General features: G+C 44.6%; 1 protein-coding gene across 2 annotated transcripts; it reads left to right on the top strand.

Moving 5' to 3' along the window:
• Positions 1 to 992: 992 nt before the first annotated feature.
• On the top strand, positions 993 to 23,817 carry shdb (Src homology 2 domain containing transforming protein D, b). Of its 2 annotated transcripts, XM_068707236.1 has the most exons (8): positions 993 to 1,226; positions 1,855 to 2,237; positions 4,094 to 4,244; positions 6,927 to 7,148; positions 15,802 to 15,879; positions 16,661 to 16,835; positions 18,993 to 19,112; positions 21,852 to 23,817. In XM_068707236.1, the coding sequence occupies exons 2-8, from the start codon at positions 1,905 to 1,907 to the stop codon at positions 22,036 to 22,038; spliced, it is 1,266 nt and encodes a 421-aa protein (XP_068563337.1). In that variant the 5' UTR covers positions 993 to 1,226; positions 1,855 to 1,904; the 3' UTR covers positions 22,039 to 23,817. The 2 variants fall into 2 exon arrangements, with proteins under 2 accessions (XP_068563337.1, XP_068563338.1); XM_068707237.1 differs by lacking the exon at positions 15,802 to 15,879.
• The last annotated feature ends 1,376 nt before the right edge of the window (positions 23,818 to 25,193 follow it).

A 25,193-nucleotide genomic window follows, 5' to 3' on the forward strand; every position in this document is an offset into this window, starting at 1 on the left:
ACTGGGAATTGTTTGTGACCCCCCGCCCCCCCCTTTGGGTGTGAAGTCGGCACTTGGTGAACACTGGAGCAGGCAGGAGGAGGAAGATGTGAAGGTCTTGATGGGATAATGTTGATGGTTGTGGTGGGAGTGGGTTGTAGCACAATGACCTCATCCCATCTCCCCGCCCCTGGGAGAAAGTGAGCTCATGAGTGTCGTAAAGAAGGAGGCATTTACGGTCTTTTAACGGACTTAGATGGCTGTACCCACTGTAGCACACAATCCAATTTACCAGCCTGGACTACACGGTTAATGGGACATCTGTGAGAGGATGAACGCACGCACGCACGCACGCACGCACGCACACACACACACACACACACACACACACACACACACACACACACACACACACACACACACACACACAAGACGGGATGAAAACCCACACTCAACCCAAGATGCATTAGTTTTCAATCAGAGTGCACAGGCCTCAGTGCTGTTGTCCTCTTGTTTCTGTAATAACTAATGTTTTTGTGTCTAAACTCCACTGTTCATATCTCCCAGATGATGATGAGATTCCCTTACTCCACCAAACCCTTTTATAAAGGATAACAGTTTTGTTCCCCCTTCAGGCTTCAGCTTATTTTTAGGGGGAAAACTGCAAAAAAAATCCTTTTGAAAAACCTTCAGTGAAGCTAAAACAGGAACATTCTCCAGTGATGTCATGCGAATCAATAATGCACGTTTGGAGCACATTTCGTGCGAGCTGATTTTTTTTTTTAAATATTTTTTTTTTCCCCTCCTCGGTTTCTTCGTTTGCTTGCCCCTTTCAGCAGCTATAGTGGTTTTGAAAGAGGATGTATCTCTAGTTGCAGGCGGTGTGATGTGTAGATATTTCAATGAATGAACGGTCGGCTGACTGCGAAAGGGAATAGAGGGATATTCCGCTGGGACTGAAGCGCCTCCCCTTTAACCGCTCCGTTGAGTTGCTCTCGAAGCTGTAGTCGCTCTCTTCACTCGCACGTTTGCCGTCAGTCGTTGGAGGAACTCCGGCGGGTTTCAGTGCTTTTTTGTTTTTGTACCAGAAAAGCTTCCGTTTTTCTTGTCTCCTTTTTTTGTGGAATAAAAAAACCAACCTCGAGCAGTGGAAGGGTTTGTCACTTTTCTGTGCCGCTTTTATTGTGCTCGACATGAAGAAACGCGGAATAAAGCGTTCAAAGTGGCTGAAGGACTGAATAGGTTTGGTAAGTGAGTGCGCGTTCACAGCGCAGCGCTCTCTAGTAATTCAATCCAGTGTTTAGTGACTGTTTAGGTTGAAAGTAAAACAAAAAAACTGGTTATTTTTATCTTGCGTTTAAAGCTCTCCAAAAACGTCTGTGCCAAAACTAACCATGCTTTAATGTTTGTTAAATCACTAAATTAAAGCAAATAATACGACGTTTCAATTTGAAACACGCCTTCTTTGATTCCTCATTGCTTTAATATTTACTTTCAGTCTTTTGTCTTTTTTTTTTTTTTTTTATCAGCATGTCAACGTCAGACTTTATTGCAGGAGTGTGAATTGTAATCGCAGCCTTTGGGCAAAGTCCAGATGCCAGACGTTATTGCTCCCTGAGTAAAACAAAAGGAGTGCGTAAAGCCCAGCTGTTGGTGTAGTTTAATGGCACATGAGTGCATGTAAACGCACACTTGAGGCTCTTCTGTCAGTGGCAAGTTGATCGTCACAGATATCATGAAAGGATCAACAATTAACGTCTATATTTTTGATGATTTTCAGAAAAAAAACGCAGCACAAATCCAATTCATAGCTCACACTATCATCAGAATTAAGACCAAGCAATAACTCCCATGTCCCTGTTTGCCCCCCTGCAGCCTCCTGCTCCCCCTCCACCAGCACCAGCACAGTTGGAAGCAGAGCTGCGATGGCCAAGTGGCTGAAAGACTACCTGAGCTTTGGCAGCAGGAAGGTGCCTCCGCAGCCGCCCACACCAGACTACACGGAGAGCGAGATCCTCAAAGCCTACCGGCTCCAGAGGGACCTGGACTTCGAGGATCCCTACGAGGACTCGGAAAACAGGTCCAGGGGCGAGTCTGGGACCTCTGACCCCGCCACACCTGTGTATGGGTCTCCCATGAAGTCATCCAGTGTGGACGTGAAGTCCCCCAAACACAGACTGATCAAAGTGGACTCCCAGGAGCTGGGGCGCACCAAGATCCTCCTCAGCACTGTCTCTTTAGAGGACCAGCAAGAGCCTGTAAGAGCCTTCAGATTCTCAGCGCGTGTGTGTGTGTGTGTGTGTGTGTGTGTGTGTGTGTGTGTGTGTGTGTGTGTGTGTGTGTGTGTGTGTGTGTGTGTGTGTGTGTGTGTGTGTGTGTGTGTGTGTGTGTGTGTGTAAGCAAAAAGCGGGTGATGACAAATTCAGTTTTTTATTTTTTATGAGGAAGTGAGAGGGAGGCACGAAGGGAAGGCAAGTAAGTGATGAAGGATAGAAAAAACACTCTCCTACTTCTCATCCCATTTCCATCACCGTGACAGCTTTATTGATCAGAATCCATAAGCAAGTGACTAGTAATGTGTGTCTCAAATATGCATTGTTTACATAAATCACATTACATCCCAAGCGCCACATAAATTCGCTACCCTAGATGGAAGAAAGAATTATTGATGGCTCGAGCGGACCATTGAGTCGGAGAGGGTCACAGTCCCTTGAGTTTATGTCCTTTCATAAATAATAAATGAGGTTTAGTTTTCCAAGCCGAGAGAGACCCCCGCATGGGCACATGTGAGGGGCCATATCCAGTACGGGGTACGATGATATGCCAAGGGCCACGGGGAGGTATGATTTATACCGCGGGGCTGTCGGTGTCATCAGGACTGCAGTGCTTTTCCGGCCATGTACTGTGCATGTCGTGCTGTAGAGAACATACGCGGCTACTGCGAAGAACAAAGGCAAACAGATGTTGAGACCGAGCGACTGGAGCGGAAGCAAAGGTTTTTTTACAAGGAAATGGTCCTCACGTTGATTCAGCTCACATATGTTGAGTAAGTTAAGGAGTATTTGAGGGTTTTCATAGCTGCAGTTAAATCCATGACTCGGCTCGTGGAAAATGCTACAAGTGCGAAAGTCCTGAAGTGGATTGAAGTAATAGTCTTAACTCCAGTCGATAGCCCCCCCCCCCACCCCGCTCCCCTCCTGCTCTCATTAATTTCCCAGGGTCTGTGGGAACAACTGCACTCTAATTTACATTGCAGATTCCTGTGCATCGATAGATAACCTGTTACAGAATCAACATGGGATTAAAATGTAATTTAGCGAGGGCGCGTGCACGTCTAGCAGGAATTTAGGAGGCGAGCCTTTGCGACAGCGATTCCCTTTGTCAGAGAGAAAGAGATGGGAGGAGAGCCCTTTGCCAAAATGTGTATGTGTTTATAGGTATATGCACATGCATGTGTGTGTGTGTGTGTGTTTGTGACCATATGGCTGCCCGTGTAGCTGTCAGTGTGCCAGCTGATCACTGTTTTCCTCCTGTGCAACCAGCACCCTCTTTACACTCTGTGTTCTCTTCCCACAGCAAAAAAAAAACACATGATCCTCAGACAGGACGGTTTCTTGCTGCATTGCATGTAAATATAGCAACGAACATGCAATACAGTCCCTTCTTCAAGGGTTTTAAGAGGGAACTACATTGTATAGCTGCTATAGCTTTGGTATGGTTTTGCGATGTCGCACACTAAAGATGCAAATTAGTGACTTGATGATACCGAAAGCGTTTTGTCTGTAACCAAACATATAGTTAACGCTCCATTCAGGGAGGATGTGATTGCTTTGTTAAGAGTGTTGCGCTGCTCTCTCCATCTTTGGTCTTGATGAGCTATTGTCTAGGATGCTTTAATTCAAGTGTTTTAAAAGTGTGATTGAATGACAGCTTTTATAAAACGCTGGCTGAAAGTCAGAAATCTGTGATTTGAATTCGGTGTCTGCAAAACATTAGAAATTGGTTTGCATTTATTGCATGAATGTCAATGGTGACGTTTTGTTCCAACAAGGACAAGTTAATGTTCTGTAACCAAACCCATTCCTCTTCATCAGTCGTGTGTTTTGTCCTTTAGGTGGTGCCGTCTGCTCCATTGGCAGGCGACACAGATTATTCTGACCCGTTCGACGCTCGCATGGACCACAGGCCAGAGCCAGATCTCAGACCTGTTCCCTGTGAGAACAACGGCTACATGGAGCCGTATGAGGCCCAGAGGGTCATAACCGGTCAGTGCACTCATCAGTCAGTGTCTTATCAGTATTATAATGTTTCAGTGACCCACACTGTTATCATAGAGGCACGGTGTTTTAGTTCCATTCCCTCTCCTGCTTCCTTTTTGTATTATAGTTCTCTCTGCTAATTATCTCCACATGTCGTAAACCCATCCAATAATTAATTGCTTAATTAATCAGAATTGCCTTCATAATATGAGAGTAAGGGAACATCCTGAAGGGTTAAATTCACACTTCTTACCTGACATAAAACCCAGTCTGCTGTTATATTGCTTTTCAGGCGCACCATCTCGTATAACTGGCATGAAGTGTCGTCATTGATCTTAAATCTGTCAGCAATTTCTTTTTGATGAACAACCCTGAGATGATCAATGACTTCTTCAGTCTTTATCGCCCTTCCTTTTTTTATTTTTTTATAGTGAAGTGTTTCTGCAGTTGCAGAATACTGCATCCACATTTCCATATTGTCTTTTGTTGTAGGATCACTGGTGTTAAATGCAGTATTGCTCAGTAATTCCAGTTTAATGACTCAATGTGTTGGTAGACAGTTCTACATTAGTTGGACCTGTCCACTCCACCGTGCTTTTAGCCCGTCACACGCTCTCAGCCTCGTGAAACATCCCTTCAGAGGCGTCTAGTATCCCGTCTCAGACCCTCCCTCATCCCTTGTGAGGTTCTCCCACATCATCTAGCTCACATCTATTGTTTTCCATTTGTCTCTCCTCCCATAACATCTCTGTCTGCCCCTTTCCCTCGCACTCTCTCTGCTCTGTCCCAGCGATTTAGTGTTAAAGCCCCCCCCCCCCCCCCCCCTTCCTCCATTCTCTCACTTCATCTGGAGGGCTCTCCCCGGCCCTGAGGGGAGTCTGGCTTTCCCTCTAAATCTGTCCTGTAGCAAAAACTATGTCCGGTCCTCTGTCTGTTGTCACTTTCTGCTGGCTTTTTTTGGTGGTCAAATGAAGTTCATCGGGCTTCAGTTGCCTAATTGAGAAACCTCGAACAAAATCTTTTCTCGTTGCAGCTGGGGAGATTAGATTCCGAGCTGTGATTGCAGAGCGTTTGGCAAAGCGTTGTCTGTCTCAGCGCTTTCATTGACTTTGAATTGAGCCCGTCACTCCAGGGCTGTCTGTCTGCCTGCTTTTGTCTGTCTGTCTCTGTCTGCTGTTGCTCATCAAAAAACACAGCAGAGCGGCAAAGACCGACTCGAGATCGGGATAGTAATTATCTCTCACAAAGACTGTTCTCAAAAGACACCTGTCTGCTTTTTTGACTGTACATTTAGAGGGGAAAAAAACATCTCCAGTGCTTATAGTTTAGTTCACGGTGTCTGTTTCCAGCTCTGACATTCATCTGTATGCCTAAACACTTCCTGTCGTCATTCTCCTCAGTATTCAATCTGTTTCACCTTTCTGTCTTTCTGCCCCCCACCCTTCCTGTGTTTTTCCTCCATCATGTTTCCTATGAATTTCTCATTTTTATTTCCGCCTGTTTTTATCTCTCTGCCTTCATCTTCTCCATCTCCAGGCTGTCGCTGACACCGTGGGTTCCCAGCGCAGGTAGAGCAGCATTCAGCCCCGCTGTGCTTCTGTCTCAATGACTTAACATCAAACGCTGACAGACCTCCCCCCCCCTCACCTCCCTCCCTTGTCCTTTTCTCCCATCATCCTCCCCTCCCCTTCCTCACTGCTTCCTTTTTACTCTTCCCTCTCCTCCTGTTCCTCGCCCCCACCGCCTCCTCTATCCCTCCTCCCTCGCCTTGCTCCTCCTCCTCTCTCCGTTTCCCCTCCACCCTCTTTTTCACAACCTCGGGGCCTTTCCCCGAGCCCTCCACTTTGTCGCCATGGTGACTACAGGGCCGCTCCAATAGCGGTGTCTTGTCGTGTGAAGGTTAAAGTTTTTCCTTGCCTTTCACCAGGGGACTCTTCTGTTTAGTCCTGTTCCCTTCTCATGTGAGTGCACCTCCTTTGCGAGGCTGCCGGCTGTGTGCACAAAAGATGCCAACTCCTTCTTTTTCCCCCTCATTTTTTCCTCTTCTGTACCACCTGTATTTTTTTTAAAGGGTACATTTTTGAGGTCAACATATCAAAGCGCCATCGCTGCTGCAGCCTAGAGGCTCCTTTTGATGCATTTAGAAATCAGATTTCATCCTCTTGTGTCAATAATCTTAAAGCCTTTTATCTCATGGCCATATTTGACTCCACACAACAGTTGCAGGTGCTGAGAAACATTTCCCGGTTGGAGCCCACTGAGAAAGTGATGAAAATGTTAATGAGGGAACATGGATGCTGTTGTGAGCCGTGCTAGATTGCTGCTGGGATTTCGGGTGGACGAGAGAAAGGAGGAGGAGTTTGTCTAACGTGTTGCAACTCAGCATCTAGCCCAAGGCCTTATTAAGCCCCCTATATGAGATCCTGAGCCCACGGGAAGCTGTGCAAACAACATTTTTTCTCTCTCCTCTAATTCAAGTCATGCCAGAGCTCTACAGGCTTTTTCTTTTGACTGAAGAATAATGTCACTGTTCTGTTTAGGGAACTTCATTGCTACTGGCAAATATGATTACTTAACGTTGCCTGTTTCTTGCAGACTGGTAACGCATCCAAGAAGATTTCTTTTTATTTGTGCGTACTGGCATGTGTCGGGGTATGAATCTGTGTTGTTTTGCATGTGCATCAACAGAGCTGCAGCGCGGTCCAGGAGGAGGACGGTCGCGGGGCGGAGTGCAGCTCTACGATACGCCCTATGAGGATGAGCGAGGCCAGCGCCCGGGCCTGCTGTACGGAGAACCTCAGGAGGAGAGCAAGGAGAGCAGCAGGCTGCCGCAAGACGACGAGAGACCGGCTGATGAGTATGACCAACCCTGGGAATGGAAGAAGGATCACATCTCCAAAGCTTTTGCAGGTAACTGTAAAGATTATGACAATATTCTTACAGTACAGTCAATAAATATCAGGGAGGAGAATAGTCTGGCAAAAGCCACCTAGATGTAGCGACCTTATGAAGGTTGTACAAGAGATAATCGATAAGCTGTCTTTTAATTAGAAGTTCCCTCACCTGATTGGACTGTCACTGGTCTTTGCTTGTAATTTTCAAACTGGAAAACATGGCAGCTGTTCTGAGAAATGTCAGAATTATACAGGAAATCAATTCATGAATACATTTTAGACCGTGGAGCTGCTGAATCATGCTTCATTGCATATTTAAATCGATATTCAGAGCGTCCCAGAATATAAGCTTTTAGCAAAAATGTAGGTTGTAATGTTTAGGATGGCTAAGCAGTTTGCAGGAAAAGCATTTTTAACTGAACACCCGGTTTAATGCCCCCATATTGGCAATCATCCACTGTATTGTAAAGTGTCTTTTAGCCAAACATTGAATCCCTACCACCTACTGCACAGACAATTGTACAACTCCTGGAGATTCTGGGTGTCGAGCATAAGACATATCTCAGAAAATGTGCTTTTTAAACTAGAAAAATTTTAATTATTCAGTAGAATTTGTGAAAATGGCTAAGGGCTGTTTTAAAGGTCAAAGCCAGGAGCACACAGAGAGCCATGCTGCTATCACTACATAGTGAAATGCTCGTCTACTGTCCTGACCTTTTAATGTAGAGTCTACCCCCATCACTACAGAAAACAGAGTGCTGTGACCTTCACTGTCTCAGCTCAAATAACACATATCGCTCCGCTTCTTTTACTGCATCTAAACACCTTCTGCTGACCATTGATTTATTGTTCTCTCACATATGACGGACCACAGTCACAACAACAACCTCTGAGATGATCGTTAGAGCTGTCAGCGATGTCTTGTGTATGTGTATGTATGCATGAGAGAGATACAGTAGACGACACAAAGAGAAGGTTAGCAGAGGAACGAATCCTTTATTTTCATAATCCTCATATTATCAGAAGTGTTTCTAAAATAATTGGTGCAGTGCATGATTCTTATTTTTCAGACGGTGCATGTCACATCCCAAACCTTATTACGTTCCATGTTTTGAATATAATTGGAGGAGGAGAGTGAAGTAGAAATGAGAGAAACGGAGGGGTAAAGGGAAACAGAACTGGACTGATGGGTCATTTAGGAGTGGATCAGTGTAAGGCATGCAAGGCCAAGTCGGCTTAATTGAGCTGCATCTCCAAGTCACCGAGGTCAAGGTGAAGGGATAATAAATCAACCAAACCTCGTACGCACTCCCCTCCTTTCTCCGCTCTCCTTCCCTTCTTCCCTCCTGTGTGTGCCCCCCCCCCCCCCCTCTCTCTCTCTTCTCAGTTAATTACATGCCTGCGTGTGCATGACCAATCCAGTGCTAATAAGAGAGTCATGGTCAGCGCACCATTGTCTGAACACACACACACACACATAGACACACACACACAAAGACATTCACACCATGTTCAGGCTGTAATCGCATTAAGCAGAGGAGCAGCAAAGAGACTCCGTAACTTATTTGAGAGCGGAGGTGATTTCAAAAGGTGACGCATGACAGTTAATTTAAAAGCCAATATCAGCCCTCGCCTACTTAGCGCTCATTCCTGCTTCATCTGTCGCTTTATTCCTCCCCAGCTTTTCCTCTTTGTGCCACAATACAGCATGCGCTCCTGCAGAGCAGTGCTCAGAGTACCATTAGAGAGCGCAGTGGAGGGAAACGCTTGTGCGACTCGAGTCGTCTGACCCCTTGTTTTTTCCATTTGGAGTCAGCACTCTGAGCTGGCGTGCTGTCTGTCTGAGCAGACCAAAGCACTGGAGTGTAAACACACAAACAGTGTTTTCCATTCTCACATTTAATCCATATTCCCAGACCCACTCTGCGTTGCTAGGCACGGCCCACATGTGAGGGAGGGGAGAGATGAGAAGGACGGAGCAGAAAAAGAGAGATGGACAGAGAGGCTGTGGAGAAAGCTAGCTGGAGAGAAATGGAAAGGGACGTCCAAGGTTATGGTATGTTTGGTGGCAGCTCAATGGCTGTTTGTGGAGGCCCAGTGATGCAGAGGGGAGGGGGCCTTGAGGAGAATTAATGGTTGGGGGGGCTGTGGCGAGGTGAGGTGACGGGAGAGGAGGGGGGAGTCGGGGCCATCGTGGCAGGGTGCAATCCGTCATCTGCTAACACATCTATATATATATATATATATATATATATATATATATATATATATATATATATATATATATATATATATATATATATATATATATATGTGTATATATATATATATATATATATATATATATATATATATGTGTATGTATGTATGTATGCCAACGCAGCAGCGGTGATGGGGCTGTCCCCATGGCCCTCCCTCCCTGTGGATGTGACACACTCACTCAGATAACCCGCTGCAGGGGGCAAAGGGGGGGCCTCGCAATCTGCCAGCAGCCCCTCATCATCACCTTCACACAGGCGCATGCACATGTGGATTCTCAACTAGGTTTTCCAGCTCTGATTATCAGGCCCCCTAATTCAAGGGTGAGAAGAGGTTGTGTGCATGTTGGCACAAATGAGCGTGTGGGTGTTGGGGGGGGGTAAGGAGGAGCGCTGGTGCATATTGTATGTGGATTTGCGTGCATTGCATTCATGCAAGCGCTTCTGAAGAGAATCTCTGTAATTATGATTTTCACAGCTTATCCATGCTTAAATGTAATCGCCTGGGTGAGTATTGCATTCTACGGCTATTTTTCAAATGGTATCAGAAATAAGCTTGCCTCCAAAGCATTTTTATTTATTTTCCAGTGTCCACTTCAGCTGTGTGAGTGTGTAACTAGCAGTGCCTGAGGGGTCGGACTGCTCTCAGTTCGGTGGGTTTTAATTGCAACGTTGGAAAGCTGTCATCAGTCACCACCATCCAACTCAAATTACAGCGGTCATTAATTCTTGGAAGTCAATAGACAGTCCAGTGGAGAGTGATTGGCTCCGCAACCATTCGGCACCAATTAGTGCGCTAATGAAAGGCACAATCTAATTGTCTCTCTGATGGAAACAACTAATGAACAGATGAATGTATGTTTCAGGTGTTTCATGTTTGTAAGTTTTATAGTCCAGTGAAGGAGATTTGAGCCGTTGGATGGAGATGATGGCTGTCAAAAGATGGAGGAGTGTGAGCGTGATTAGAGAGTCGCAAATCAGCTGGAAATCTGGATGAGGACGGATGAATGAATAACATTTCCACCCCTAGAAATTACTATCATGGTGCCATTGAGAAAAGCACTTATCCTCCACTTGTTCCAGTGCAGCTGCTCATTAGGCAACAGCAAAAGACAGGGGCTGTTGCAGGGAAGCTCCCCAGTATGAATGTGTGTCATAAAAGCAAAAGGCTTGTGTTTTTCTTTTAAATTGGTTCAGACAAACTGTTTGCAGCACAAAAACACGTTAAAGTGGGTATCCTTGTCATCCTATAGTATTTTTCCGTTTCTGTGGCAATTTGTTTGATACATTGTAATTGATTTAATCTAAACAATGAAACCGCCATTTAGTCTTTAGCCATGCTAGCAGCACTGCTATAGGGATAGCGATGTCTGTTGGTAGGATGTCTCAAAAAATTTCTGGATGGATTGCCAGACAGACATTCATGGTGCCCAGAGGATGAATCCTACTGGCTTTGGGGATCCCCTGACTTTTCATTTAGTGCCTCCATGACGTTGCCATTTGTGGTTTTGAGTAAAATGTTCTGACAACTATTTGATGGCATGGAATTTGGAACAGACATGCATGTCCCCATCAGGATTTTGCCTTTTTAAGTTTCCTTAAGAAATACAGCCGTTCATGAGCTTTCTTCACCAGGATGGAGATGTGTGACGACCAAGTCAGGTTGTTTGTGATGCTGGTTCCAATTGCAATCAGCCTCAGTTGACCTTTATGTTTAGGGCTAGTGGGCAAATGTTGGCATGCTAAACTAAGATGCTGAACATGGTAAAAGTTTAGTGTACTTAAGATCAGCATCCAGAACATTAGATTGCTTTATCCATTCTTGTGTGAATAGTATTTTTGGCTAGATGCTGAAGGGTGCTTTAAAGTGATACGGAAGGTTGGTTTAGCAAACCTTGCAAAGACACCTTGACGGATGGTCTGCATCTGTGTGTGTTGTGCCTGGTTGTCGAGGTACATGTGCTCTGACAGGACAGAACAAGGTTCTCTGGGCTGTTCTACATGTGTGTATGTCCCTGTGGGGGCCTTGGAATGTATTTTTGTGTGTGTGTGCATGCAGACAAACGTGAGCGCACAAAAAAAAAAAGATTTCCATTTCCATCTGACCAGCCTCTTCATCAATTTACCGTTAAAGTGAAAGGACTCTTGTCGCTTCCTCTGTTCCTTTACTCTTGCTCCCTTTTTCTCTTTGTCACGTTTCCTCTCACCTGCCCCTTCCTTCTCCCCATTGTTGCATTTCTTTCTCCTTCAGCGTGAACCTTCACTGACATTAATGAAAAGGCTTGTCCTTCGTGATTCACTCTCGCCGCCCAATGTGAGAGACGGGTGGAGAGGTGATGGAAGTAGAGTAGGGCAAGAGACGAGAGGAGCGAGGGAATATCGAAAGGGAGATAATGCCCCACTTAGAGGAAGAAAGGTGAAAGCGCTGCGACGAGGAAAGAGGGATGGATTTAATGAATGCCTGGAAAATGAATACACAGACAAGACTGTCAAGAAATGTGTGATGCTTGAAATTCAAATCTAAATGGTGTGGATGCATATTATTAAAAGGAAACTTGTATGAATTCCTCTTCTTCTTCACTGGCATAAGGTGTTAATTGTCTGTCTGGGGACCATTTTGCCCAGCAGAAGGTCTTTGTGTGCGGAGAAAAGATGTGATGCAAGGGCTGTTTGGAAAAACAGATGTCTTCATTAATGGACCTAATGAAGCTGTTCCATTGTCTTTGTCTGTTCCTCCTTTATTACATGGACACAGAAAACAGCTGGTGTGCTTGAAAAGTCAGTAATCTGTCACTCAAGGCGATGTGTCCTGTGTGCAACACAGAAAGGTCTGGTCATTCCCTCCCCCTCACATCATTTCGGGTAATTGCTAGCAGGTAGTAGAGGCACCAGCGCTTGTGGGATTTTGGCAGACCAACGATTACTGAATTGCTGTAGCCTGTTTCTTCAGCTGGGTTAAGATGGGAAACCGAACTGATGGGGAAAAAACACTCCTTTTGTTTAAGCATAATGAATACAGTGGAGTAAATATTAAGCACAAATAATGAACCTAGGCTGTGAGCGCTGATGAGAGTGTGCCTTTTGTCCGTAAACCATTAGTGCATCTCATTGTCTTGTAATAGCCCGCTATCTATGAGAGATCCACAGGTTCCCATTAGAAGTGAATGGAAGCCAGATGTTCCCTTCTAGTGAATGAGTGACATGTCGTGATTGTGTGTGTGTGTGTGAGTGTGTGTGTGTGTGAGAGAGAGAGAGCTTGGTATTCAGCCTTTTGTTATCAGTGAGGAGTTGAGGCAAGGTTTGTGTGTGTTTGTGTGTATGTTCAGCCTTTTGCAGTAGAGAGAGCGGCCAATTCTCCCGGATAAAAAAAAAAAAAAAAAGACACTAGTCCCAGTTATCATGGTGGAGCCTGCAGGTTTAGGAGGGGTTACGTGGGTTACCCTAAATCTAGCCTTGCATATCCAGACCTATCTCCACACTGCCAGCGCTGGAGAACAGGTCTGACTGAACCATAGACTGTATGAGAAGTTGACATTGTCTCCGTAACAACACTCTTCGGTTTGTGGACTACAGTTTTGATACCTCGAGTTCGGCATTTTGACCGTCGACATCTTGATTTCTTTTGCAACCAGACGTGACACAAGAGGGTGGAGCTAAGTGCAACTGAATGCTGAACTAGACATTTTTTGACTACTAAAATGTTAAAATTAACTTTCACGTTCTGAAAACACACTGGGAAAGGGTTTACGTTGTACTACGAAAAACAAATCCGACTCTCAGAGCGGACATCGCCGTGGTCGCGACGTGTCAGCTGTAGCCACACCGTGAAGCAGATATTACACAGCATGAGCCACAGACACACACATCTGTTATGGGTCTGATTATTTCAGTCGTTTGTTTCATTTAGTTTTGTTTATTGGTCACTTTTACATTTTTGTGATTATTATTTTGATATTTGAGAAGTATTATTTTATTTATTACACTATATTTATCCCTGTACCAGGGAGCAGTGGGCTGCCCATGGGGGAGCCGCTAGGGGGACAGTGTCTTGCTCAACGACACTACGACTCAGCTCACGTCAAGCCAAGGATCGAAGGATCGAACTGCCGACCCTCCGGTTCCCAGACAACCCTCTTAGCCTAGTGAGCTAGTCACCCCCAAGACTAGCAGAGCAGGTACCGGGGATTGAACCGACGACCCTCTGATTGAAAGGCAGCCCTGCTCTCCACTTAGCCACGGACACCAGTTACACCAGTAGTCTATTAAAGGTGGAGTCAGCAATTCTTGATTGTTGATATTTGTGCCAAACAAATACTGTAAATAGATTTTGTATTGTATTGCCTTTCTCTTTATACATACTTGACCTTTCCCCTGTTGCTGATTGGCTGGAACATTGTTGTTGTGTGGCTCGGTCCGAGCCACTTAGTTTGTTGCCTATTTACAGAGCCGGGGTTGTGTACACCACCTTTTTCCCCTTCACACACAGAATGGTCAGCTAGCAGACTGTGAGGAGATATGCGCTGACTTTGACAAAATCGCTGACTGCACCTTTTTAAGGTTTTTATCATGGATTTAAGGATCCAGTCATCTACTGGATTTCATTCTACTTATCCAATCAGGCTGTGATTTAACATTGAATGTTGTTATGACAAGAGAACTTCCAATACCCAAACCCCCAAGAATGGTTTTGAAACTCAGGTGGTTGAGTGATCGGTCTTACAATTTATTGTGAGATGGCCAAGATAAACGAAATAGATGGCAGAAATAAATGTATTGTTTGAAATATCCATGTCAAAAGCCAAAAAAAGCAATTGGGATAAGCCAGGGGAAACAATTGAAATCATCTCACCTCATACTTTTTGGCAAAGCGAAATAAAACTTTCAAGGTACAATATTCAAGAACACGAAACGGAATGTTTCCTTAAGAGGAACAACAGCCATCTAAAAGCCAAAGAAAAGGAATCTTGATGGAATTTCCCTCTCCGTCTGTGTAACACCACCACCCGAGCTTATCTGTCACTCAGATGGCTGAGCACATTTCTGATCTGTAATAAATTGTCTCGGCTGTCTCTATTTTCTCTCTCTCTCCCTTCTTGTTACCCTTCACTTGCTATTGTGTGCTTCTCATTTACACCCTTCTATCTTTCCAATAGGTGACTCTCAGTTTTGTTTGAAAATTAGAGGTGTGAAACGTGATGTGGTGGCGAGCGGACAAGGCAGCAGTGTGTGGCAGCGCTGGTTGTTTCGAGGTGTCAGGTGTGTGTGTGTGTGTGTGTGTGTGTGTGTGTGTGTGTGTGTGCATGTCTGCTATTGAGGGGTGCCAGGCCACACTTTAATCCTGGCTTCAGCGGAGGTGCGGGCTGCTCCAGATGGGGCCATTGTACTGCGCCATGCATCAATAATTCACGGAGAGCTGGAGAAAGTGGCGGAGTGTGTCTGCCTGCTCAATAATTAACCAGGGAGGGAGAGGGGCATGTATGTACAGCTTGGGTCTCTCTCCAAACGCCCATTCAAATGGCCTTTGATGTCGCCGGCCTGGGGGGTCTTTGGATTTGTCGGCTCATTAAGACGTCACCCCACTTTTCCTTTTATTTGTTTTGTAATCCGTTTTCGCTGTGAGCAGGAGCCGAATGTACGGTGTGGAACTGGCAAATCGCATAATGTGTGTGTGTGTGTGTGTGTGTGTGTGTGTGTGTGTGTGTGTGTGTGTGTAAGGCTGCAGTAATGACTGTTAAAGTATATGGTTGCCTGCCACGGTAGATAATGAGCTATTTTCAGTTTTGTGAACCTTCTGCTGCTCTCCTTCTGTTGGTAGGGCAGTGAATGGAGCATTATTCTGCCCCCGCGCTCCGCTGTTCCTCTGTCTCACTGCTCTGTGGGTTGCAGTGCACATAAAGTCACCTTTAGTTTTCATTGCATCTACTGCTACGAGACAGTTTCTTAAAGTAGATTTGTTCAAATGACTATAAATAATGCAGCCTCTGACTTCTCATGTCCTCTCTGGTTTTATCTTCTTTGCCTTCTTCAGTCTTTCCACACATGTTAAAAATTATGTAAATAAAGGGTTTAAAGATGTTTTTTTCTACAAGCGTGATGAAGCAAATAGACAGTTTATTCCTTTTCTTCATGACAGGAGGTATAGTTAATTACTCACCACATCTCATGTAATCACACATGCACCCTCTCAACAGGGCTTCCCCATCTTCCACCTCTTCCACATCTCACTTCTTGCTCACTCTCTCCTCCTCACATTGAAATCTTGCACCTGATTTCTGTCTTGCGTCTTTAATCACCACCACTTCTCTCACATATCCTCCCTTAGTTAACTTTGTTCGAGCCCATCTGCTGTTTTCTCACTCTGTCGCTCCCTTTTTTCTCTCGCCTCCTCCCCGCTCCCCTTCCCTCTATTAGAAATGAGGGACTTGTCGGAGTTGCCTTGGCCCGCCCCGGTGGGTCAGCTGGAGGAGGAGCCCCCAGTCAGAGAGCCAGGTGACCACCCACCCTGAACACAACCCTCCCCCCTCCCCCCTCCCCCTTTACTGCCGCCCTTTAGTCACCGCCAACACACGCGTATGCAGTCACCCTGACCTTCATGACCCAGCTGTTGTCCTACACCCCCCCCCCTGTGGCCTGCATCTGCACCACCTTGCCTTTTGTCCCTGCCTGCTGCATTTGTTGTGTTGTCAGTTCTTTGGGGGGGGTTTAAAGCTCTCTCTTCTTAAATTACCACATTCTCCTCTTGCATCAACCACGCATGGAAAGCTCCCACTAAATTAAGATGTCTGCCTTGTTCATTTTAAGGTACTTCGAAGTGCTACGGTACACTTAATGTTTAATTACAAGTTCTGTAGATTGAATTTCACCAAAATCAGGCGCAGAAGGGGTAAATAACACTTTGGTCTGTACACGTAATTTGCTCCAGAGTAGAATCAGTATCGTCAACATCAAGTAATCTGCAGCGTAGTGAAAGACTTGCAACAGAGCCAAGCAGGGAAGACGCCAACTTCCTGTCTCTTATCTGCCCTCTGTGACTCATAAAAATGTTGATGACGGTAATTGTGATGATGCTGATAGTTTTGCAGTCTGTCAGGTCGGGACCTGCTGTCCTATACTTTGACCCATCCACGAGAGGGCTCTCGGCTGCATGCGTGGTTTCGCAATAGCCGGATGTCTGGTGTTTACCCAAATCTGGCTGTGAGGTTTAATCCCTTTTGATCATAGCACTGTGTAAATACTCTGACTCATTTTTTCTGTCCCCGTCTGCCAACAGTGCAGTTTGATGGCGCAGAGTGGGACCGCTCCTCGTCACCCACAGATCGGTTGCGTCCGCCGGGGCCCAGGTCCAGCCCGCTGGCAGGAGGGGGGATGAAGTTTCGAATGCCGCAGGAAGGCCTCACCATGGTGGGGGAGAGAGTGGACCCTACTCTGCCTCTGGAGAAGCAGGTGTATGTATGCAGTCTTCTGTTAAACCCACAGCAGCTACATTAACACTTGAATGTGTCTGAGTGTATACAGTATATACGCCACACACTCCAATTAAGGGTTAATCAAGTTAATCAGAGGCTTTTGATAGTTAATGATTGAGTGTCTCTGTTGTCATACATTTAATTACCTTGAATATTGTACAGGATGAAGAAAGAAAAATAGCAGTAATAGTACTGATCATACAGTTCACATCGGCTGCAAATTGTTAGACATGTGGCAGTCCAAGTACTGTAAGGAATAAGACACAGAAACATAAGATTAAACCAGGCATGTTGTCTGGAGCATTATTCTAAGTTCAGATGTTGCATCAAACAAATATAAATTATGCAATTATTTGTGCATGTAAACGCAATTAGCATAAACTATTAATCTCTGCAGGCTGTAAGTGTCTCTGCATGGATGCCATGCTCATACATTATCATACATTCTTATTTGACTGATTTTTTTATATTTCAGGAAGAAAGGGGTTGTACACAAATAAATGAAAAACTAAATTTTATTGCACCGCTTTGATCTATTAAGGGCACGGACACATTCAAAAGAAGCAGTTATGTGTTTAGGCTAAGCAGCAGCGGTGAGAGCTTACAGAACTGCGAAAGGTTAGAATGAGAACTAATTAAGTCAGAACATTAAAAGGAAGCATTTACTTTGGTCTTGTAATTTCAGACATCATTGGTGTAATTCATGTGCTCTTTCTGTGCACATAAAAGGCCGTTTTACTAATGAAATCCAAGCACATGACACCCCTTAAGCACACAAGCACAAGCGCGCACACACACACACACACACACACACGACGCACACAGTGTTGTGCTCACAAACAGATACATGTGCACAGATTCACTTAAGGATGGCAGTTGATTATTATGCCCCATTACTCCCTGATGATCTCTTAGAGGCTGTTTTGAGCTTTGAGTTTCCTTTAGATCTGCTTTAAACAGAAACGGCATCAGTGTCGACCTGTAGCGTTCAGTACACCTCACCAAGTCATGTCGAAGAAAATCTCATTAATATTTTCACTGCAGGAATATAATTATGTTGCTTACCGGCTGTGTTTATCCCAAACAGTTCTGTATATTATTATAGCATTTTTTTTTGTTATGAATGTGTTTACAGCTACACTATTGGAAAGGCTCTATGCATGACAATTTCAGTCTGTCTGTCAGTTGGTTGGTTGGCTCACAACTTTGGTCCGGACTGAAATATCTTTACAATTACTGGATAAATTGCCATATTTTGTACAGATATTCCTGGTCCCCAGAGGCGATTCCCTTATTTTTCCTTTAGCGCCACCACAAGGTTGGCATTTGTAGTTTTTCGTGAAATTTCCAAAACTATGGAAGAGATTTGTAGTTACCTTGGTGATCCCTCAACTTTTCATGTAGCGGCAAAAACAATGCCATTTCTGGCACAGCTGTACTTTGTTTTTAGTGTGAATTAGCAAATGTTAGCATGCTTACATGCTAAGTTAAGATGGTGAACGTGGTAAACACCTGCTGCTTAGCATTTGCATGTTAGCATTGTCACTGTGAGCATGTTAGCATACTGTTGTGAGCATTTAGCTGCTGCAAGCTTCAAAGAGACGCTAGCATGGTTGTAGACTCTGTGTCTTGTTAGAAGTGTTGTTTGATTATAACGTTGAAGACCATGTGCTGAAGGACAGACAGTTAGCAGTGTGTGTCAGCGCAGATGCGAGAACACTCTCCACCATGGTGTTACCACTGGAACTGAAAATGTACTGCTGTGAAAAATGAGACTAGAGAAGCTGTTTCTTTATTATTCATTTTTTACCCTAAAAGTGTTGAAAATGAATTTCTAGAAACATTCATACTACTAATAATTACCTCTCACTTGATTATCAACTTTTGGATTCAAATCGATAAAATAACAACTACAGAGTTTCTATGCCAGTGTAGACATCCAGCAGCAAAAGGTGTAAAAATATGTGTTGCAATCACGCTTAATGTTAGCACCTTTTTCCATATCTAACTGTGTGTGTGTGTGTGTGTGTGTGTGTGTGTGTGTGTGTGTGTGTGTGTGTGTGTGTGTGTGTGTGTGTGTGTGTGTGTGTGTGTGTGTGTGTGTGTGTGTGTGTGTGTGTGTGTGTTGGCCATCAGATGGTACCACGGTTCGCTGTCGCGTTCGGAGGCAGAGTCGCTGCTAACGCTGTGTAAAGAATGTAGCTACCTGGTGAGGAACAGTCAGACCAACCGCACTGACTACACTCTGTCCCTACGGTAAGACACACACACACACACACACACACACACACACACACACACACACACACACACACACACTGACTGACCTACCACAACAAGCTAAGCAAACACCTGTGCACCTTCAGTATTGTTCTCCAATAAACAGTGTTACAATTTAATTGCAAATTAAAAAGAAATTCTGCCTTGCTACTGAGAAGTCTGTGTGTGTGTGTGTGTGTGAAGCCACCTGAGCTACCGATCTCATATCGCAGTCTCCACACCTCTCCATCTGTCTCCCCCTCCTCTGTCTCCCTCCCTCCCTTCCACCATCACCCCCACTCAAGAACACTGCCGCACCGATTCCTCTCTCGATACTCATTTGCAGGGCACAATACTGCTTATCTGGTCAAATCTCTCCCTTGTAATTACTGTCGTGATCCATCGTCCCTCTGTCCTCACCCCATCCTTGGCCCCTCTCTGGGGCCTTCCTATGTGGCCCCAGCGGTCCGTCTAAGTGGTAATCAGGCAGGTAGAGCACACTTGAGTGCACACATCATCCTCACGTAATCACTAATGAATATGAATTGCCTTCTGTGGGCCACACAAGAAGGGAATCTGGGAGGGAAGGGAGGGGGGGTGACATATAAACAAGCTTATGCATTACTCATTTACATGAGTAGATTCGGTTTGACAAGCGCACACACATGCACACTTGCCCAAGCAAGAAGGTCACTACTGGCAATGGTTTCCCAGCTGGCGCATGTGAGGTTTGGAAGTAGTGAATTCTTATGAAATGGCAAAATCTGTTATTTTGCTTGGTTAGAATGTGGGACTGCCCTTCATTGCCCAATCTGTAAAGACTCGAAGCCGCTTAGATCTCTAATCGGCTTAAAGGGAACCTTTGGTTTCATACAGCCTTTATTGTCTTAGTTTTGGCCATCTAACCAGTAATAATAGTTCATCGCTGATATCGAGGAACAGAACAACACCAAAAAGAAGTCAGAAGTGAACAAGAGCAATCTGATGATCATACAGGTTTTAAACAAAGCTCCTGATCAGCTAAATTAATTTGGAAGAGAGGACGGTTTAAAAAAAAAAAGCAAAAATAAACACTAAAATATTACCCAAACTCATATGTAGTCATAACTCCATCACACTTTCAAGACATTGACCTACTTTCACTTTCCTTACATTCCACTGTCTGACACAATCTAGCCCTTGTCCTCCATGTCTGTAGTCTGCACATGCCGAGGGACTAAAATACCCGTGAGTGTTATCTTGTGTCGGGTATTTTGCATCGGGGCCATTTACTGGAACGTATACTTGAGTGCCCTTGCATTCTGTTTGTCTTGTATGCCTGGATAGAAGACTGTAAACTTGTGTATTTCTCAAGAAAAATGTGCAGAAGTTATTTTTTTGTACCAATTGTTATTGTCTTTCGAACATCTAGCAAAGCCTTTCAGCCAGATGAGTGAAGTACACTGTAATCCTTTGGGTTTTACCTCCAAACACAGCACTTCAGAGATTATGGTTACAAACCAATGCCTTGTTTGTTTGATCCTCAGACATCGGCAAATACTTTGGTGGGTACTATGTTATCATGGCAGATAGAAACAGCAAGCAAAACTACTGTATTAAGGCCCAAGTTGTAATAAATTGAAATGTAGCTTTTATGTCTCCACTCAGTCATGTCTGTGTCTAGACTGGAAAGAAACAGTAGGTTGGTCTTTATCAGGGTGTTGGGACTGGTTTGCTGGTGGTTTGCTGACGCTACCTTTGCGATGTCAATGCACCCTACAGCAAGGACAGCTTGTGTAACATCAACAGCTAAACTATGTGAAATAATGCAGCAAGCCTTGGAAAAAGTGAACCTCACCTACTGTAAGACTTGATAGTAACGTGGACAACGAGAGGAATGATGGTTGTTCACTGGAGACGAGATGAAGACCCACTCCGAAGTGAGTCAGCACTGAAACAGACAGGCCTGCCAGAATTAAACCTACATGAATATTTATGGAGGAGCTCTCATACGCTTTAATGTATCATGAGGTACATAGAGTCCGCAAAACAAACAGGACCGGATGAAAGCGTGCTGTCAACTCCGAGCGCTGAGTGATGAAGCATCTGGCTCTCGGTGCTCTTGAGGCCAGTGGAACAAATCATAAACTGCTTGTTGTTTGGCTGTTTGTAGTCACAGCGAGTGTTTTTTGGGGGTTTAACTTCTCTATAAAATGTAATTTGGTTGACTAGAACAATGACAATTATAGTGACCGACTTCAACCCTCCTCTTTCTCTCTGCTTCTATAATTAGACATATATCATGACTGGCTGGCTCTTAAAGGGGAAGTCCTGTCGTGGCTGAATATCACTTAAAGGGAGGAAGCCAGTGTGGTTCTCTCGGCTGAGCCACTTTCACAGTCCAGCGTTCGTCTTTCTCACTCTGGCTTTTGTCTTTCCCACCATGTGCTGTTACACCACTCGTTCATCCATCGTAATGTCCCGTCCTTCCTAATTTGTGACATGGTGTTAAATCTTGGTTGGAATCATGTCCTCCAGAAAAGAAAAAAAAAAGAAGTGAACATAAATCCGGGCTGTCATTTCCACCGTGTCATTATGTGACAAAATGTGTGGAAGGCTGACGTTTTATGTGCCCCACATTTCATGTCATCCCTCTCCTACACTCCTCTCTCACTTTCATGTATCCATCTCTCCCACTCTCTTTCCTCTGTTGTCTCCTTCCATTATAAAGCCTTTCTTCCTGTTTTCTCCCCACAGGAGCTGCCAGGGTTTCATGCACATGAAGTTCACCCAGTATAAAGACGGCAAGTACGTGCTGGGACAGAACAGCCCTCCCTTTGAGACCATCCCAGAAGTCATCCACTTCTACACCACGCACAAACTCCCGATCCGAGGCGCCGAGCATCTGTCTTTGCTGTTCCCCGTTCTGGTGCAGACACTCTGACGCTCCTCCTGGACCTCCGGGCCGTCTTTGTGATCGGACACGTGAAGCTTGAATGTCTGACGGGATCTTCCCAGCGGAGTGCCCGTTCTCTCTTCTTGCTGGACTGGAACTACAAGAAGAGAGAACCGGACTACTTTTGATGATTCAACACGGCGTGGGCTAATGCCCTCACCCACCACTGCTGTTGTACTTGTGCCAAGTTTCTCTAACATCCAGGGGATCGATTCACATGAAATGCAATACCTGAACTTTAAGCAGCCTTTGCTGTAACTTCTCTCTTTCTCTCATATTTCCTTACTGAACTGAACTTTATTACACGTCTTTCACAGCTGACTGAAATGCAGGAGAAGTTAGCAGAGCTGGAGCTGGGAGAAAGTCTGTATATTCTGAATGTACTGATGCCCCAGTTTATGGGAAATTTAGATTTAATTACTGCTGTTCCACAAAAAAACACCTCATTGACACTGGTAAAAAAACTATTGCTGATGTTTCATGTTTATATGAATCAATAGATTAAATTGTACTGCATAAGATGAGAAAACCTTTTCATCCTCGGGCTTAGGAGACCCTGTCGTAAATGTTGGCAAATTACATTTTCCATGAAAAAAAAGAAGCTATTTTCAAAGATATAAGGTTTTTACCAACAGCAGTTATATTTCGGATGCTTTTCCAGACAAAGCCGCACCTGCTAGTCTTCACCCAGTCTGTTCTGCACTGTCATGCTGCTGTACGTTGAGGATTTGCTCGACACATCTCCATGTTACTTGCTGTTAGTTGCTCCTGAGCAACAGAGACGCTGTGTTGTATTGGTACTTGTGTTGACCTCGCTGACCTGGATCGCTTGTCGTTTGCTTGCGTTGCGTTTGTTAAACAATGCTGGGTTTGTAAAAAAAAAAAAGGCAACCTGTCACTGCTGTCATTGTCTTCTCACTGACTTAAAGTTAAGCTTGTAAGCTGAGCTGTAGGCTGAAGCAAAGAGATGCAGGAAACACCGAACACACTTAAACCAACTCTCAAACTTTGTGACTGTCGGCCGCTCTCACACTTTCTACACATTTGAGTGCAGATTTTTCTGCTCGTTGGTGAGTTGTATTTGAGTTAAACGCTTGCCATCTGGAATGGGTTCCCATGTCTGCTGCCTGGTTGCAGCATTGTGTGGCAAACACGGATTTTAGAGGAGCGCCAACTTCCACCAAACACTTTCTGAACATTGGAAATGACAAATGGAAAAAATATTTGAATCATTTCTTCTTAATCCAAAATTTACTGGGTTGTATTAGTTATTATTATTATTATTATTATTATTATGGCCAGTTTCTGTCACTAATAAAAAGATGATGGGATGTATAATTTACCCGCTGTGTTGAAGCATCTCATCTGTATGCACAGTGTTGATTCTACATGTAGATCTTTATGTAGATCAGTGGTTCCCAACCTGGGGGCTGGGACCCCCCCAGCAGGGGTTCGGAGATGATTTGTCTGGAAAACAAAATTCTGCTACACACAATCATGTTTATCTTCAGACTGGTGTAAGGAAATACTGTGTATTTTTTTTCCACCTCTTTACGCCTCAAAAAATCTAATCAAAAGCAATTTGAGAAAGGAAAATCTTTTCTTTTTTTTTTTTTGGTGTTTGATTCTAAAAGAAAAGACTTCCAAAATATTCACGTTTTTTATGCAATACACTCATTAGACTCACCAAGAAAGAAGGAAGAGAGGCACAAAGGACTTGGCAAGATCGCGTGCTCCACACACTCAAATGCACGCATTTGCTTTCCCTCATCCACTGACAGCAGGGTTGGGAGGGAGAGGGTGAGGACTGGGGGGGTGAGGTGTGGCTGAGGAGGGGTGAGGCAGCCCTCATTATTTGGGCTGCGCTGCAGTGAAAAGCACTGGGATTGCTTTCATTACTGAGCCAAATGAAATAGCAGAGGCTGATTACCCGCGTGACGGAGAGAGGAGACGAGCTGGATCACTCTCTGTTGGGGAGAAAGTGAAGGAAGAAAAAAAAAAAAGAGGGCGGGAGGAGGGAGACGCTGCCTGGCTGTACTTCCCCAATGAGACTCCAAACAAGTGTGTGTGTGTGTGTGTGTGTGTGTGTGTGTGTGTGTGTGTGTGTGTGTGTGTGTGTGTGTGTGTGTGTGTGTGTGTGTGTAAGAGAGAGAGAGACGGTGACATGGGGGGGGCTGCTATAGTCCCATTTTTCAAACAAGGCTCCCTGGGGAGGGATATGAATATTAACGACAGTGGCAGTGCGGCATGTAAAAATCAAACAAATATCTCACTCTCATTTCTCTGGCTTTTGTGTAGCGCTTACCTTGTCGCTGCTTTTTTTTTTTTTTTTTTTTTTTCCTTTCAGTATTTCAGAATTTCCCTTGGCTAATTTCTAGTAGACTGAAGGATGCTGAATATAAAGCTCTATTGTTACTACGCATTTGTGTAGTTTGGAAGAAATGGCAGTGTCCTCACAGCGTTATACCATGGTGTGTGTGTGTGTGTGTGTGTGTGTGTGTGTGTGTGTGTGTGTGTGTGTGTGTGTGTGTGTGTGTGTGTGTGTGTGTGTGTGTGTGTGTGTGTGTGCGCGCGCGCGCGCGCGCGCGCATGCAGCTGTCATATCACAATGTGTGTAATGTCAGATCTTGGGGGTGCCAACGGTTTGGTAGTGACGGCAGCTGTTAATCCATCAGACATGCTTGGAGGAATGAACACCTGTGAACAACGCAGAGCCAGAGTACATGTTAGGAAGCCACATAACATGCACACACATGCATGCTGGTCCTACAATTATTTTGTTAAATAGTTAGATACCGTTTTCACAGAAGAGATTTTAACATGTGGCAGTAGCAAAAAGAATGGGTGTAAATGATAAAGTGAATGATGGCCGAATTCCATTTAGCTGCTTCAGTTTCAGGGTCCTGGTGTTTTGCATGATGGATCGCTGTGGACACACTGTCATGGCTAACTGGGACGCTTGAGTAGAAAAGAGCCATAATTTATGTTAATTATAACACTTGTACTTTTCCTACTATGGCAAGTGACAAAACAAACAAATTAGCCAGTTAAGGAAGCAAAACAATTTTAAAAAAACGTTTTGGAAATAAGTCATTAAACATTTCACATTTCCTCGAGCTCTCATCAAAAATACATTTTGATCT

The sequence above is a fragment of the Cebidichthys violaceus genome, unplaced genomic scaffold (genome assembly GCF_023349555.1).
Source record: "Cebidichthys violaceus isolate CVI_PGR_0920_01 unplaced genomic scaffold, fCebVio1.0.p SCAF_13, whole genome shotgun sequence".
Classification (NCBI taxonomy): domain Eukaryota; kingdom Metazoa; phylum Chordata; class Actinopteri; order Perciformes; family Stichaeidae; genus Cebidichthys; species Cebidichthys violaceus.